Source organism: Coregonus lavaretus, assembly GCF_964263955.1.
Source record: "Coregonus lavaretus genome assembly, chromosome: 8".
Taxonomy (NCBI): domain Eukaryota; kingdom Metazoa; phylum Chordata; class Actinopteri; order Salmoniformes; family Salmonidae; genus Coregonus; species Coregonus lavaretus.
The window spans coordinates 58,970,995-58,986,579 of NC_139995.1; the positions used below are offsets into that span (position 1 = coordinate 58,970,995).

At 43.5% G+C, this 15,585-nt stretch overlaps 1 protein-coding gene across 1 annotated transcript in view; it reads left to right on the forward strand.

The window, feature by feature from the left end:
* The window catches only part of vgll4b (vestigial-like family member 4b), a 70,723-nt gene extending 56,531 nt beyond the window's left edge, over positions 1-14,192 (forward strand). Inside the window, exons 3-5 of the mRNA XM_084167898.1 lie at positions 4,288-4,525; positions 4,664-4,793; positions 13,853-14,192. Coding sequence (XP_084024024.1) covers positions 4,288-4,525; positions 4,664-4,793; positions 13,853-14,100 — 616 coding nt within the window. The 3' untranslated portion in view covers positions 14,101-14,192. The remainder of the gene's footprint in view (positions 1-4,287; positions 4,526-4,663; positions 4,794-13,852) is intronic.
* Positions 14,193-15,585: the final 1,393 nt, after the last annotated feature.

Sequence of the window (15,585 nt, forward strand, 5' to 3'; positions counted from 1 at the left end):
GGTCCCCCCGTGTGGTTCTGGGATTTTTGCTCACCGTTCTTGTGATCATTTTGACCCCACGGGGTGAGATCTTGCGTGGAGCCCCAGATCGAGGGAGATTATCAGTGGTCTTGTATGTCTTCCATTTCCTAATAATTGCTCCCACAGTTGATTTCTTCAAACCAAGCTGCTTACCTATTGCAGATTCAGTCTTCCCAGCCTGGTGCAGGTCTACAATTTTGTTTCTGGTGTCCTTTGACAGCTCTTTGGTCTTGGCCATAGTGGAGTTTGGAGTGTGACTGTTTGAGGTTGTGGACAGGTGTCTTTTATACTGATAACAAGTTCAAACAGGTGCCATTAATACAGGTAACGAGTGGAGGACAGAGGAGCCTCTTAAAGAAGAAGTTACAGGTCTGTGAGAGCCAGAAATCTTGCTTTTTTGTAGGTAACCAAATACTTATTTTCCACCATAATTTGCAAACAAATTCATTAAAAATCCTACAATGTGATTTTCAGGATTTTTTTTCTCATTTTGTCTCTCATAGTTGACGTGTACCTATGATGAAAATTACAGGCCTCTCTCATCTTTTTAAGTGGGAGAACTTGCACAATTGGTGGCTGACTAAATACTTTTTTCCCCCACTGTATATAGGTTATAGGTTGAGAGCTTTTGTGAAAGAGCACAGTTAGAAAGATATGGCATATAGAAGCAAACCGGATGGACATCATGAAAATGATCGGAGAGGTTGAGGGACGTTCATGAGTAAAAACAAACAAAATAGAATTATTGTAAAATTGACTGTGTCCATAAAATGTATATAGTATGTATAACTGCCAGGTCGCAGTTGTAAATGAGAACTTGTTCTCAACTGGCTTACCTGTTTAAATAAGCTGGAAGTAGAGGCCTAAGCATTGTTGTTCGCGAGTTTACTCCAATTAGGGAAGGAGTGGTGGGGTTGGAAAGTGATAAAGGGAAATATATTTGAAAAAAACAAACAACAAACATGTATCAATAAGGCTAATTGTTTACAAGGTAAAGGTTTTCTTTTGTTTTTCCCAATGTTAACCTTCCCTTGTATTGTTGTGTTGCTGCTCTGAAGTGTAACTGAACTGGTGTGTATTAAAGCAGTGGTTCTCCAACCTCTCCTCTGGGACCCCCAGCCGTTCTCCAACCTCTCCTCTGGGACCCCCAGCCGTTCTCCAACCTCTCCTCTGGGACCCCCAGCCGTTCTCCAACCTCTCCTCTGGGACCCCCAGCCGTTCTCCAACCTCTCCTCTGGGACCCCCAGCCGTTCTCCAACCTCTCCTCTGGGACCCCCAGCCGTTCTCCAACCTCTCCTCTGGGACCCCCAGCCGTTCTCCAACCTCTCCTCGGCGACCCCCAGCCGTTCTCCAACCTCTCCTCGGCGACCACCAGCCGTTCTCCAACCTCTCCTCGGCGACCACCAGCCGTTCTCCAACCTCTCCTCTGGGACCCCCAGCCGTTCCATGTATTTGATATATTCCACAGCTAACACACCTGATTTAACTTGTCAACTAATCATCAAGCCCTTGATCAGATGAATCAGGTGAGTTATTGTGAAACATCTGGGGGTCCCCGAGGAGAGGTTTGAGAACCACTGTATTAAAGCACACAGCCAAGACAACGCAGGAGTCTCTGAATGTCCTTGAGTGGCCCAGCCAGAGCCTGGACTTGAACCCGATCGAATAACTCTGGAGAGACCTGAAAATAGCTGTGCAGCGACGCTCCCCATCCAACCTGACAGAGCTTGAGAGGATCTGCAGAGAAGAATGGGAGAAACTGCCCAAATATAGGTTGGCCAAGCTTGTAGCGCCATACCCAAGAAAACTGGCGGTGATTACAGCCTTGAAAGGTGCTTCAGCAAAGTACTGAGTAAAGGGTCTGAATACTTATGTAAATGTGATATTTCAGTTTTTTATTTTTAATAAATTAGCAAACATTTCTAAAAACCTGTTTTTGCTTTGTCATTATGGGGTATTGTGTGTAGATAGATGAGGGGAAAAAACTATTTAAACAATTTTAGAATAAGGCTGTAACGTAACAAAATGTGGAAAAAGTCAAGAGGTCTGAATACATTCCGAATACATATACTGAACAAAACTATAAATGCAACATGCAACAATTCCAAAGATTTGACTGAGTTACAGTTCATATAAGGAAATCAGTCAATTGAAATAGTTTAAATAGGCCTTAATCTATGGATTTCACATGACTGGGAATACAGATATGCATCTGGTCACAGATACCTTTAAAAAAAGGTAGGGTGTGGATCAGAAAATTTGTCAGTATCTGGTGTGACCACCATTTGCCTCATGCAGCGCGATACATCTCCTAAGTTGCTGGATATTGGCGGGAACTGGAACATGCTTTCGCTCACGTTGATCCAGAGCATCCCAAACATGCTCAATGGGTGACATGTCTGGTGAGTATGCAGGCCATGGAAGAATGGGGAAATGTTCAGCTTCCAGGAATTGTGTACAGATATGACATGAGGTGATAGCGGCGGATGAATGGCAGGACAATGGAACTCAGGATCTCTTCACGGTATCTCTGTGCATTCAAATTTGCAATTGTGTTCATTATGGTATGCCTGCCCATACCATAACCCCACCGCCACAATGGGGCGCTCTTTTCACAACATTGACATCAGCATACCGCTCGCCGCCATACATGTGGTCTGTGGTAACAGGACGGTTGGACCTACTGCCAAATTCTCTAAAACGATGTTGAAGGTGGCTTATGGTAGAGAAATTAACATTCAATTCTCTGGCAACAGTTCTGGTAGACATTCCTTCAGTCAGCATGCCATTTGCATGCTCCCTCAAAACCTTAGACATCTGTGGCATTGTGTTGTGTTGACAAAACTGCATATTTTAGAGTGGCCTTTTATTGTCCACAACACAAGGTGCACTGGTGTAATCATGCTGTTTAATCAGCTTTTTGATATGCCACACCTGTCAGGTGGATGGATTATCTTGGCAAAGAAGAAATGCTCACTAACAGGGATGTAAGCAAAATTTGTTCACAAAACTTGAGAAATAAGCTTTTTGTGCGTATGGAAGATTTCTGGGATCTTTTATTTCAGCTCATGAAACATGGGACCAACACTTTACATGTTGCGTTTATATTTTTGTTCAGTGTACATACACTGAGTGTACAAAACATTAGGAACATATGCTCTTTCCATGACATAGACTGACCAGGTGACTCCAGGAGAATGCTATGATCCCTTATTGATGTCACCTTCCACTTCAATCAGTGTAGATGAAGGGGAGGAGACATCTTCAAGAAGGATTTTTAAACATGGATTGTGTATGTGTGCCATTCAGAGGGTGAATGGGCAAGACACAAGATTGAAGTGCCTTTTGAACGGGGTATGGTAGTAGGTCCTCCCCCTCTCTACCTCCGCCCCTCCCCCTCTCCTCCTCTCCTTCTCCTCCTCCTCCTCCTCTCCTCCTCTCCTTCTCCTCCTCCTCCTCCTCCTCCCCCTCCTCCTCCTCCTCCACCACTTCTCCTTCTCCTCCTCCTCCCCCTCTTCTCCTCCTCCCCCCTCCTCCTCCCCCTCTCCTCCACCGCTTCTCCTCCTCCTCCATCGCTTCTGCTCCTCCTCTCCTCCTCCCCCTCTCCTCCTCCACCGCTTCTCCTCCTCCCCCTCTCCTCCTCCATCGCTTCTCCTCCTCCCCCTCTCCTCCTCCATCGCTCCTCCTCTCCTCCTCCTCCTCCTCTTCTCCTCCTCCTCTCCTCCTCCTCCTCTCCTCCTCCTCCTCTTCTCCTCCTCCTCTCCTCCTCCCCTCCTCCTCCCCCTCTCCTCCTCCACCGCTTCTCTTCCTTCTCCTCCCCCTCTTCTTCTCCTCCTCCACCTCTCCTCCTCCACCGCTTCGCCTCCTCCTCCTCCTCTTCTCCTTCTCCCCCTCTCCTCCTCCACCGCTTCTCCTCCTCCTCTTCTCATCCTCCCCTTCTCCTCCTCCCCCCTCTTCTTCTCCTCCTCCCCCCTCCTCTTCCTCTCAGTACAGTCCCCCTCTTGTTCTTCTGGGTCCTGTTCACCAGGCACCAAACAGAAGAAAACACTCAAACAGCGAGGGGACTACCTGAGCTCGTTCAATAAGAAGTGTTCATTTTTTTGTGTTCTGTAGCCAAACTTTTAAAAAGGTTTTCCGTTGCCTAATGATTGACCTTTTCTTCTCTCATGTTTGTCTTAAAGGGGTTGGAATGAAGCAGAAGACAAGTTTCCGTTGGACGTCCATGTACAATTGGACAGTAAAGTAATCTTCTCCTACTCTTTGCAGAGGCAAGCCTTCCAACGGAGACTATCGCACCTCCAAGGACCCAAGGGACCGCAGCCCCATAGAGAGAGCCGCCGCCCCCTCCATGGGTCTCCATGGCAACCACCACCTGTACGCCCCCCACCACCACATTCCCAGTCTGGCCATGGACCAGCCCCTCGCCCTGACTAAAAACAACATGGACGCCGCCCGCACCCTCCCCATCTCGCCAGCCGCCGTCAGTCCTGTGGAACGCCAGCAGGTAGAGAGAGAGACACACACATACACACACACACACACACACACACACAGTCTTTCAAAGCTCAGAACATGCAGGTAAAAAGTGGTCTTCAAACCACATGCTAAGTCCAAACGTGTGTGTGTGTGTGTGTGTGTTTAGAATCGTCCGTCAGTGATAACGTGCGCTCCAGCCAACAACCGTAACTGTAACCTGTCTCAATGCCCTGTGTCTCACAACGGCTGTTCCAGCAACCTCCCTAGCAACTACAGCAGGAGACCAGCCAGCAACTGTAAGTACTATACCACAATATATGATATAATACTATATTATACACATTGTATGTACATATATGCTGTAAGTACTATACCACAATATATGATATAATACTATGTATACACATTGTATGTACATATATGCTGTAAGTACTATACCACAATATATGATATAATACTATATTATACACATTGTATGTACATATATGCTGTAAGTACTATACCACAATATATGATATAATACTTTATTATACACATTGTATGTACATATATGCTGTAAGTACTATACCACAATATATGATATAATACTATATTATACACATTGTATGTACATATATGCTGTAAGTACTATACCACAATATATGATATAATACTATATTATACACATTGTATGTACATATATGCTGTAAGTACTATACCACAATATATTATATAATACTATATTATACACATTGTATGTACATATATGCTGTAAGTAGCATACTATAGTTCCATATTATACCATACTATTACCAGTACAGTACTACAGGAGACCTTGCCAACAAAAAATACCGTTATTATTCAACACAACAATATGTGCTCAACAAGTTATCCTCAGTGGTACACATACATGATCTAATAGTTGTTGGAAAGTCATTATGTATAGACCAGTAGGATGGGACTATTGTAATGTAGACCAGTAGAATGGGACTATTGTAATGTAGACCAGTAGAATGGGACTATTGTAGTGTAGACCAGTAGAATGGGACTATTGTAATGTAGACCAGTAGAATGGGACTATTGTAATGTAGACCAGTAGAATGGGACTATTGTAGTGTAGACCAGTAGGATGGGACTATTGTAATGTAGACCAGTAGAATGGGACTATTGTAATGTAGACCAGTAGAATGGGACTATTGTAATGTAGACCAGTAGAATGGGACTATTGTAGTGTAGACCAGTAGAATGGGACTATTGTAATGTAAACCAGTAGAGTGGGACTATTGTAGTGTAGACCAATAGAATGGGACTGTTGTAGTGTAGACCAGTAGAATGGGACTATTGCAATGTAGACCAGTAGAATGGGACTATTGTAGTGTAGACCAGTAGAATGGGACTATTGTAATGTAGACCAGTAGAATGGGACTATTGTAATGTAGACCAGTAGAATGGGACTATTGTAGTGTAGACCAGTAGAATGGGACTATTGTAATGTAGACCAGTAGAATGGGACTATTGTCGTGTAGACCAGTAGAATGGGACTATTGTCATGTAGACCAGTAGAATGGGACTATTGTAATGTAGACCGGTAGAGTGGGACTATTGTAGTGTAGACCAGTAGAATGGGACTATTGTAGTGTATACCAGTAGAATGGGACTATTGTAATGTAGACCAGTAGAATGGGACTATTGTCGTGTAGACCTATATAATGGGAATATTGCAGTGTAGACAAGTAGAATGGGACTATTGCAATGTAGACCAGTAGAATGGGACTATTGTAGTGTAGACCAGTAGAATGGGACTATTGTTGTGTAGACCAGTAGAATGGGACTATTGTAGTGTAGACCAGTAGAATGGGACTATTGTAATGTAGACCAGTAGAATGGGACTATTGTAATGTAGACCTGTAGAATGGGACTATTGTAATGTAGACCAGTAGAATGGGACTATTGTAATGTAGACCAGTAGAATGGGACTATTGTCGTGTAGACCAGTAGAATGGGACTATTGTCATGTAGACCAGTAGAATGTGACTATTGTCATGTAGACCAGTAGAATGGGACTATTGTAGTGTAGACCAGTAGAATGGGACTATTGTAGTGTAGACCAGTAGAATGGGACTAATGTAATGTAGACCAGTAGAATGGGACTATTGTAGTGTAGACCAGTAGAGTGGGACTATTGTAATGTAGACCAGTAGAATGGGACTATTGTAATGTAGACCAGTAGAATGGGACTATTGTCGTGTAGACCTATATAATGGGAATATTGCAGTGTAGACAAGTAGAATGGGACTATTGTAGTGTAGACCAGTAGAATGGGACTATTGTTGTGTAGACCAGTAGAATGGGACTATTGTAGTGTAGACCAGTAGAATGGGACTATTGTAATGTAGACCAGTAGAATGGGACTATTGTAATGTAGACCTGTAGAATGGGACTATTGTAATGTAGACCAGTAGAATGGGACTATTGTCGTGTAGACCTATATAATGGGAATATTGCAGTGTAGACCAGTAGAATGGGACTATTGCAATGTAGACCAGTATGGGACTATTGTTGTGTAGACCAATATAATGGGAATATTGCAGTGGAGACCAGTAGAATGGGACTATTGCAATGTAGACCAGTAGAATGGGACTATTACAGTGTAGACCAGTAGAATGGGACTATTGTAATGTAGACCAGTAGAATGGGACTATTGTAGTGTAGACCAGTAGAATGGGACTATTGTAATGTAGACCAGTAGAATGGGACTATTGTAGTGTAGACCAGTAGAATGGGACTATTGTAATGTAGACCAGTAGAATGGGACTATTGTAGTGTAGACAAGTAGAATGGGACTATTGTAATGTAGACCAGTAGAATGGGACTATTGTAGTGTAGACCTGTAGAATGGGACTATTGTAATGTAGACCAGTAGAATGGGACTATTGTCATGTAGACCAGTAGAATGGGACTATTGTAGTGTAGACCAGTAGAATGGGACTATTGTAGTGTAGACCAGTAGAATGGGACTATTGTAGTGTAGACCAGTAGAATGGGACTATTGTAGTGTAGACCAGTAGAATGGGACTATTGTAATGTAGACCAGTAGAATGGGACTATTGTAGTGTAGACCAGTAGAATGGGACTATTGTAATGTAGACCAGTAGAATGGGACTATTGTAGTGTAGACCAGTAGAATGGGACTATTGTCGTGTAGACCAGTAGAATGGGACAATTGTAGTGTAGACCAGTAGAATGGGACTATTGCAATGTAGACCAGTAGAATGGGACTATTGTAATGTAGAATGGGACTATTGTAGTGTAGACCAGTAGAATGGGACTATTGTAATGGACAACAGTAGAATGGGACTATTGTAATGTAGACCAGTAGAATGGGACTATTGTAATGTAGACCAGTAGAATGGGACTATTGTAATGTAGACCAGTAGAATGGGACTATTGTAATGTAGACCAGTAGAATGGGACTATTGTAATGTAGACCAGTAGAATGGGACTATTGTAGTGTAGACCAGTAGAATGGGACTATTGTAATGTAGACCAGTAGAATGGGACTATTGTAGTGTAGACCAATAGAATGGGACTATTTTAGTGTAGACCAGTAGAGTGGGACTATTGTAATGTAGACCAGTAGAATGGGACTATTGTCATGTAGACCAGTAGAATGGGACTATTGTAGTGTAGACCAGTAGAATGGGACTATTGTCATGTAGACCAGTAGAATGGGACTATTGTCATGTAGACCAGTAGAATGGGACTATTGTAATGTTGACCAGTAGAATGGGACTATTGTAGTGTAGACCAGTAGAATGGGACTATTGTAATGTAGACCAGTAGAATGGGACTATTGTAATGTAGACCAGTAGAATGGGACTATTGTAGTGTAGACCAGTAGAATGGGACTATTGTAGTGTAGACCAGTAGAATGGGACTATTGTAGTGTAGACCAGTAGAATGGGACTATTGTAATGTAGACCAGTAGAATGGGACTATTGTAGTGTAGACCAGTAGAATGGGACTATTGTAGTGTAGACCAGTAGAATGGGACTATTGTCGTGTAGACAAGTAGAATGGGACTATTGTCGTGTAGACCAGTAGAATGGGACTATTGTAGTGTAGACCAGTAGAATGGGACTATTGTAATGTAGACCAGTAGAATGGGACTATTGTAATGTAGACCAGTAGAATGGGACTATTGTAGTGTAGACCAGTAGAATGGGACTATTGTAGTGTAGACCAGTAGAATGGGACTATTGTAATGTAGACCAGTAGAATGGGACTATTGTAGTGTAGACCAGTAGAATGGGACTATTGTAATGTAGACCAGTAGAATGGGACTATTGTAGTGTAGACCAGTAGAATGGGACAATTGTCATGTAGACCAGTAGAATGGGACTATTGTAGTGTAGACCAGTAGAATGGGACTATTGTAATGTAGAATGGGACTATTGTAGTGTAGACCAGTAGAATGGGACTATTGCAATGTAGACCAGTAGAATGGGACTATTGTAATGTAGAATGGGACTATTGTAGTGTAGACCAGTAGAATGGGACTATTGTAATGGACAACAGTAGAATGGGACTATTGTAATGTAGACCAGTAGAATGGGACTATTGTAATGTAGACCAGTAGAATGGGACTATTGTAATGTAGACCAGTAGAATGGGACTATTGTAATGTAGACCAGTAGAATGGGACTATTGTAGTGTAGACCAGTAGAATGGGACTATTGTAGTGTAGACCAGTAGAATGGGACTATTGTAATGTAGACCAGTAGAATGGGACTATTGTAGTGTAGACCAGTAGAATGGGACTATTGTAGTGTAGACCAGTAGAATGGGACTATTGTAGTGTAGACCAGTAGAATGGGACTATTTTAGTGTAGACCAGTAGAATGGGACTATTGTAATGGACAACAGTAGAATGGGACTATTGTAAATTAGACCAGTAGAATGGGACTATTGTAATGTAGACCAGTAGAATGGGACTATTGTAATGTAGACCAGTAGAATGGGACTATTGTAATGTAGACCAGTAGAATGGGACTATTGTAGTGTAGACCAGTAGAATGGGACTATTGTAATGTAGACCGGTAGAGTGGGACTATTGTAGTGTAGACCAGTAGAATGGGACTATTGTGGTGTAGACCAGTAGAATGGGACTATTGTAGTGTAGACCAGTAGAATGGGACTATTGTGGTGTAGACCAGTAGAATGGGACTATTGTAATGTAGACCAGTAGAATGGGACTATTGTAGTGTAGACCAATAGAATGGGACTATTTTAGTGTAGACCAGTAGAGTGGGACTATTGTAATGTAGACCAGTAGAATGGGACTATTGTAATGTAGACCAGTAGAATGGGACTATTGTCATGTAGACCAGTAGAATGGGACTATTGTAGTGTAGACCAGTAAAATGGGACTATTGTAGTGTAGACCAGTAGAATGGGACTATTGTAGTGTAGACCAGTAGAATGGGACTATTGTAATGTAGACCAGTAGAATGGGACTATTGTAATATAGACCAGTAGAATGGGACTATTGTCATGTAGACCAGTAGAATGGGACTATTGTCATGTAGACCAGTAGAATGGGACTATTGTAATGTAGACCAGTAGAATGGGACTATTGTAGTGTAGACCAGTAGAATGGGACTATTGTAGTGTAGACCAGTAGAATGGGACTATTGTAGTGTAGACCAGTAGAATGGGACTATTGTAGTGTAGACCAGTAGAATGGGACTATTGTAATGTAGACCAGTAGAATGGGACTATTGTAGTGTAGACCAGTAGAATGGGACAATTGTCATGTAGACCAGTAGAATGGGACTATTGTAGTGTAGACCAGTAGAATGGGACTATTGTAATGTAGAATGGGACTATTGTAGTGTAGACCAGTAGAATGGGACTATTGCAATGTAGACCAGTAGAATGGGACTATTGTAATGTAGAATGGGACTATTGTAATTTAGACCAATAGAATGGGACTATTGTAGTGTAGACCAGTAGAATGGGACTATTGTAGTGTAGACCAGTAGAATGGGACTATTGTAATGTAGACCAGTAGAATGGGACTATTGTAGTGTAGACCAGTAGAATGCGACTATTGTAATGTAGACCAGTAGAATGGGACTATTGCAGTGTAGACCAGTAGAATGGGACTATTGTAGTGTAGACCAGTAGAATGGGACTATTGTAATATAGACCAGTAGAATGGGACTATTGTAGTGTAGACCAGTAGAATGCGACTATTGTAATGTAGACCAGTAGAATGGGACTATTGCAGTGTAGACCAGTAGAATGGGACTATTGTAGTGTAGACCAGTAGAATGGGACTATTGTAATGTAGACCAGTAGAATGGGACTATTGTAATGTAGACCAGTAGAATGGGACTATTGTAGTGTAGACCAGTAGAATGGGACTATTGTCATGTAGACCAGTAGAATGGGACTATTGTAGTGTAGACCTGTAGAATGCGACTATTGTAGTGTAGACCAGTAGAATGGGACTATTGTAGTGTAGACCAGTAGAATGGGACTATTGTTGTGTAGACCAGTAGAATGGGACTATTGTCATGTAGACCAGTAGAATGGGACTATTGTAATGTAGACCAGTAGAATGGGACTATTGTAGTGTAGACCAGTAGAATGGGACTATTTTAGTGTAGACCAGTAGAATGCGACTATTGTAATGTAGACCAGTAGAATGGGACTATTGCAGTGTAGACCAGTAGAATGGGACTATTGTAGTGTAGACCAGTAGAATGGGACTATTGTAGTGTAGACCAGTAGAATGGGACTATTGTCATGTAGACCAGTAGAATGGGACTATTGTAATGTAGACCAGTAGAATGGGACTATTGTAATATAGACCAGTAGAATGGGACTATTGTCATGTAGACCAGTAGAATGGGACTATTGTCATGTAGACCAATAGAATGGGACTATTGCAGTGTAGACCAGTAGAATGGGACTATTGTAATGTAGACCAGTAGAATGGGACTATTGTAGTGTAGACCAGTAGAATGGGACTATTGTAATATAGACCAGTAGAATGGGACTATTGTCATGTAGACCAGTAGAATGGGACTATTGTCATGTAGACCAATAGAATGGGACTATTGCAGTGTAGACCAGTAGAATGGGACTATTGTAATGTAGACCAGTAGAATGGGACTATTGTAGTGTAGACCAGTAGAATGGGACTATTGTAATATAGACCAGTAGAATGGGACTATTGTAATGTAGACCAGTAGAATGGGACTATTGTAGTGTAGACCAGTAGAATGGGACTATTGTAGTGTAGACCAGTAGAATGGGACTATTGTAGTGTAGACCAGTAGAATGGGACTATTGTCATGTAGACCAGTAGAATGGGACTATTGTCATGTAGACCAGTAGAATGGGACTATTGTCATGTAGACCAATATAATGGGACTATTGTAGTGTAGACCAGTAGAATGGGACTATTGCAGTGTAGACCAGTAGAATGGGACTATTTCACAGAATTGTCAATTTAAAGAAATGTTGCCAATTTATTCAAGACAAAATGTTGCTTACATTAGATAGTTAATCCAGAGATTCTGTCTCGTCCAGATCATGGCATTTGTAGTTCTTTATGATAGCCACATTAGCTGCTAATAAGCGTTTCATTTTTGGGGGGTATGTACAGGCGAATATATTGATAAAAGTCAACTTGTCCAAGAGAGATTTACACGGTTATCAAAACGTCACGCCAGGGTAAGCCTACACGAAACACAGACCTTATTTTAAGTGTTTATAAATTCGCCTATGGGAAAAATGAATGTTGGAAAAACTACTACACAGGGAATAGGCTGTATTGACGGGTCAGTGCTAGGTCCGGGGAACTACTTCCTGCAGAGAGGGAGCTAGGTCCTCTTGGGCGTTGTCTTGTTCTACGAATAGAGGACTCATCATGGATAAAATCCTGTTTTAGCATGGACATAGAGATGACTAGAGGACTCATCATGGATATAACCCGTTTCAGCATGGACATAGAGATGACTAGAGGACTCATCATGGATAAAATCCTATTTTAGAATGGACATAGAGATGACTAGAGGACTCATCATGGATAAAATCCTATTTTAGAATGGACATAGAGATGACTAGAGGACTCATCATGGATATAACCCGTTTCAGCATGGACATAGAGATGACTAGAGGACTCATCATGGATAAAATCCTATTTTAGAATGGACATAGAGATGACTAGAGGACTCATCATGGATAAAATCCTATTTTAGAATGGACATAGAGATGACTAGAGGACTCATCATGGATATAACCCGTTTCAGCATGGACATAGAGATGACTAGAGGACTCATCATGGATATAACCCGTTTCAGCATGGACATAGAGATGACTAGAGGACTCATCATGGATAAAATCCTGTTTTAGCATGGACATAGAGTAGCGATAAATAGAGGACTCATCATAGATATAACCTGTTTTAGCATGGACATAGAGTAGCGATAAATAGAGGACTCATCATAGATATAACCTGTTTTAGCATGGACATTGCCATCGAGGGCTTCCACCATTTTAAAGTAGTCAACCGGGTGGGGATTCCTATGTATTGGGAGCGATCTGCCAATGAACAGAGCATTGTCTTCTTCAAAATGGGTTGCAAATGGCTTTAAGCTATATCACCACCATCTAGTGGCCACAATATTTATTTCAGGGCTCCAGCCCTGCAGGTGGCAGTAAATCACCAATATAAGCTTTATGCTTTTTTCCAAACAACACAAAGGAACAAGAAAATTGACTACATTAAAGTGGATATAGTCTCAATGACGCTACCTATGCTGTCAGACGCCAAACGGCACAAAGATCCAAAAAGGACACCTCTGTCTAACTCTTATGGTTCGTCCAGGGAAAACCCCCAGACTGGACTGTTACACGGCCAGTCATTATGAAACACGCAGGAGTCTCTCTGACAGCAGGCTGGTTTACCGTGTTCCGTCTTCTGTCATCTCAAGCTGGTGAGATCATGTGTTCAGTCTTCTTCTGGTCCACTGTAGCTCAGCTGGTGTAGAGCACGGCGCTTGTAACGCCAAGGTAGTGGGTTCGATCCCCGGGACCACCCGTACACAAAAAATGTATGCACGCATGACTGTAAGTCGCTTTGGATAAAAGCGTCTGCTAAATGGCTTATTATTATTATTATTATTATTATTATTATTATTATTATTATTCTGTCTGATGTGTCAATATATTTATAGCCCTGTCTCTCTGTAGATTTTAATGAACTAGTGTCTGTCCAGTTTGCTTATTCCTCCTCTCCCCTCACATAAAACTGAAATGTCCTCTCTTCTCTCCCCCTCTCTTCTCTCCCTCTCTCTTCCAGCCAACACGGTGTGTGTGGACCCGGTGATCGAGGAGCATTTCCGTCGCAGCCTGGGGAGGAACTACAAGCAGCCGGAACCCGTCACTAACTCTGTGTCCATCACCGGCTCTGTGGACGACCACTTCACCAAGGCCTTAGGAGAGACCTGGCTGCAGATCAAAGCCAAAGGAAGCTCCTCCTCTTCCCCTGACTCCTCTCCCAACAGTCACATGGTCAACCACAACCACTCCCCCTCGGTTGTGTCCTGAACAGATGAGCTACAGTAGGCCAATCAGAGCCAGCTATACCCAACACAGGGCTGGTTGAACCACCCTCCTGGGGAGCTATTGGGTAGGCAGGCAGGGTGGTTTTGTTTTGCTCCAGCCCTGCACTAAGACCATCTAACACACCTGGAGCAAGCTAATGGAGGTCCTGATGAGCAGCTGATTTAGCAGGATCAGGGTCGTATTCACCAGGTACCAAACTGGTTTTAGTTTTCTGTTGTTATTTAGCTCTAATGCGTACAATCCAGGTGTGCTTTATAACAGGGCTGGAGCAAAACACTGCATCTCCAGTAGCTCTCTAGCCAGGAAGAGGGTTGGCCTTGGTCCCTGGTGTAAGTCTACCCTGAATGATTTGGCCCCTCTGAGAGCTGTGCTAGTAGCTAGCTACAAAGCCATGTACATAACCATGGAGGGAGTTTCCTTTTCTCATTTATTTGAATTGTATTCTTTTTTTGAAATAGGTTTGCGTTATTGGATGCCCAAAACGTTGAAAGGAAAAGAAAAGCTGAAAGTGAGGAAGCCTTTGTTTCTATCCTATGGATTCTGGATGGAGAAGCATCCCAACCAACCACATGCCTTCGTTACCAAAGAGAACTCTGGTGCAAATCTGTCTTTTTTTAAATAATGAAAAGGCCATTATTGTACTTCCCCTTTCCATCTCTCTAGCACCCCACTGTAGAGTATCATCTCTCCTCCTCCTCCCATCTCCCCTCCTCTACCCTCCTCCCATCTCTCCTCCTCTACCCTCCTCCTCCCATCTCCCCTCCTCCCATCTCCCCTCCTCTACCCTTCTCCTCCCATCTCCCCTCCTCCCATCTCTCCTCCTCCCATCTCTCCTCCTCTACCCTCCTCCCATCTCCCCTCCTCTACCCTTCTCCTCCCCTCCTCCACCCTCCTCCCATCTCCCCTCCTCCCATCTCTCCTCCTCCCATCTCTCCTCCTCTACCCTCCTCCCATCTCCCCTCCTCTACCCTTCTCCTCCCATCTCCCCTCCTCCACCCTCCTCCCATCTCCCCTCCTCCCATCTCCCCTCTACCCTCCTCCTCCCATCTCCCCTCCTCCCATCTCTCCTCCTCTCCCCTCCTCCCATCTCTCCTCCTCTACCCTCCTCCCATCTCCCCTCCTCCCATCTCCCATCTCCCCTCCTCCCATCTCCCCTCCTCTACCCTCCTCCTCCCATCTCCCCTCCTCTACCCTTCTCCTCCCATCTCCCCTCCTCCCATCTCTCCTCCCATCTCCCCTCCTCCCATCTCCCCTCCTCCCATCTCCCCTCCTCTCCCCTCCTCCCATCTCCCCTCCTCCCATCTCCCCTCCTCCCATCTCCCCTCCTCCCATCTCCCCTCCTCTCCCCTCCTCCCATCTCCCCTCCTCCCATCTCTCCTCCTCTACCCTCCTCCCATCTCTCCTCCCATCTCCCCTCCTCTACCCTTCTCCTCCTCTCCCCTCCTCCCATCTCTCCTCCTCTCCCCT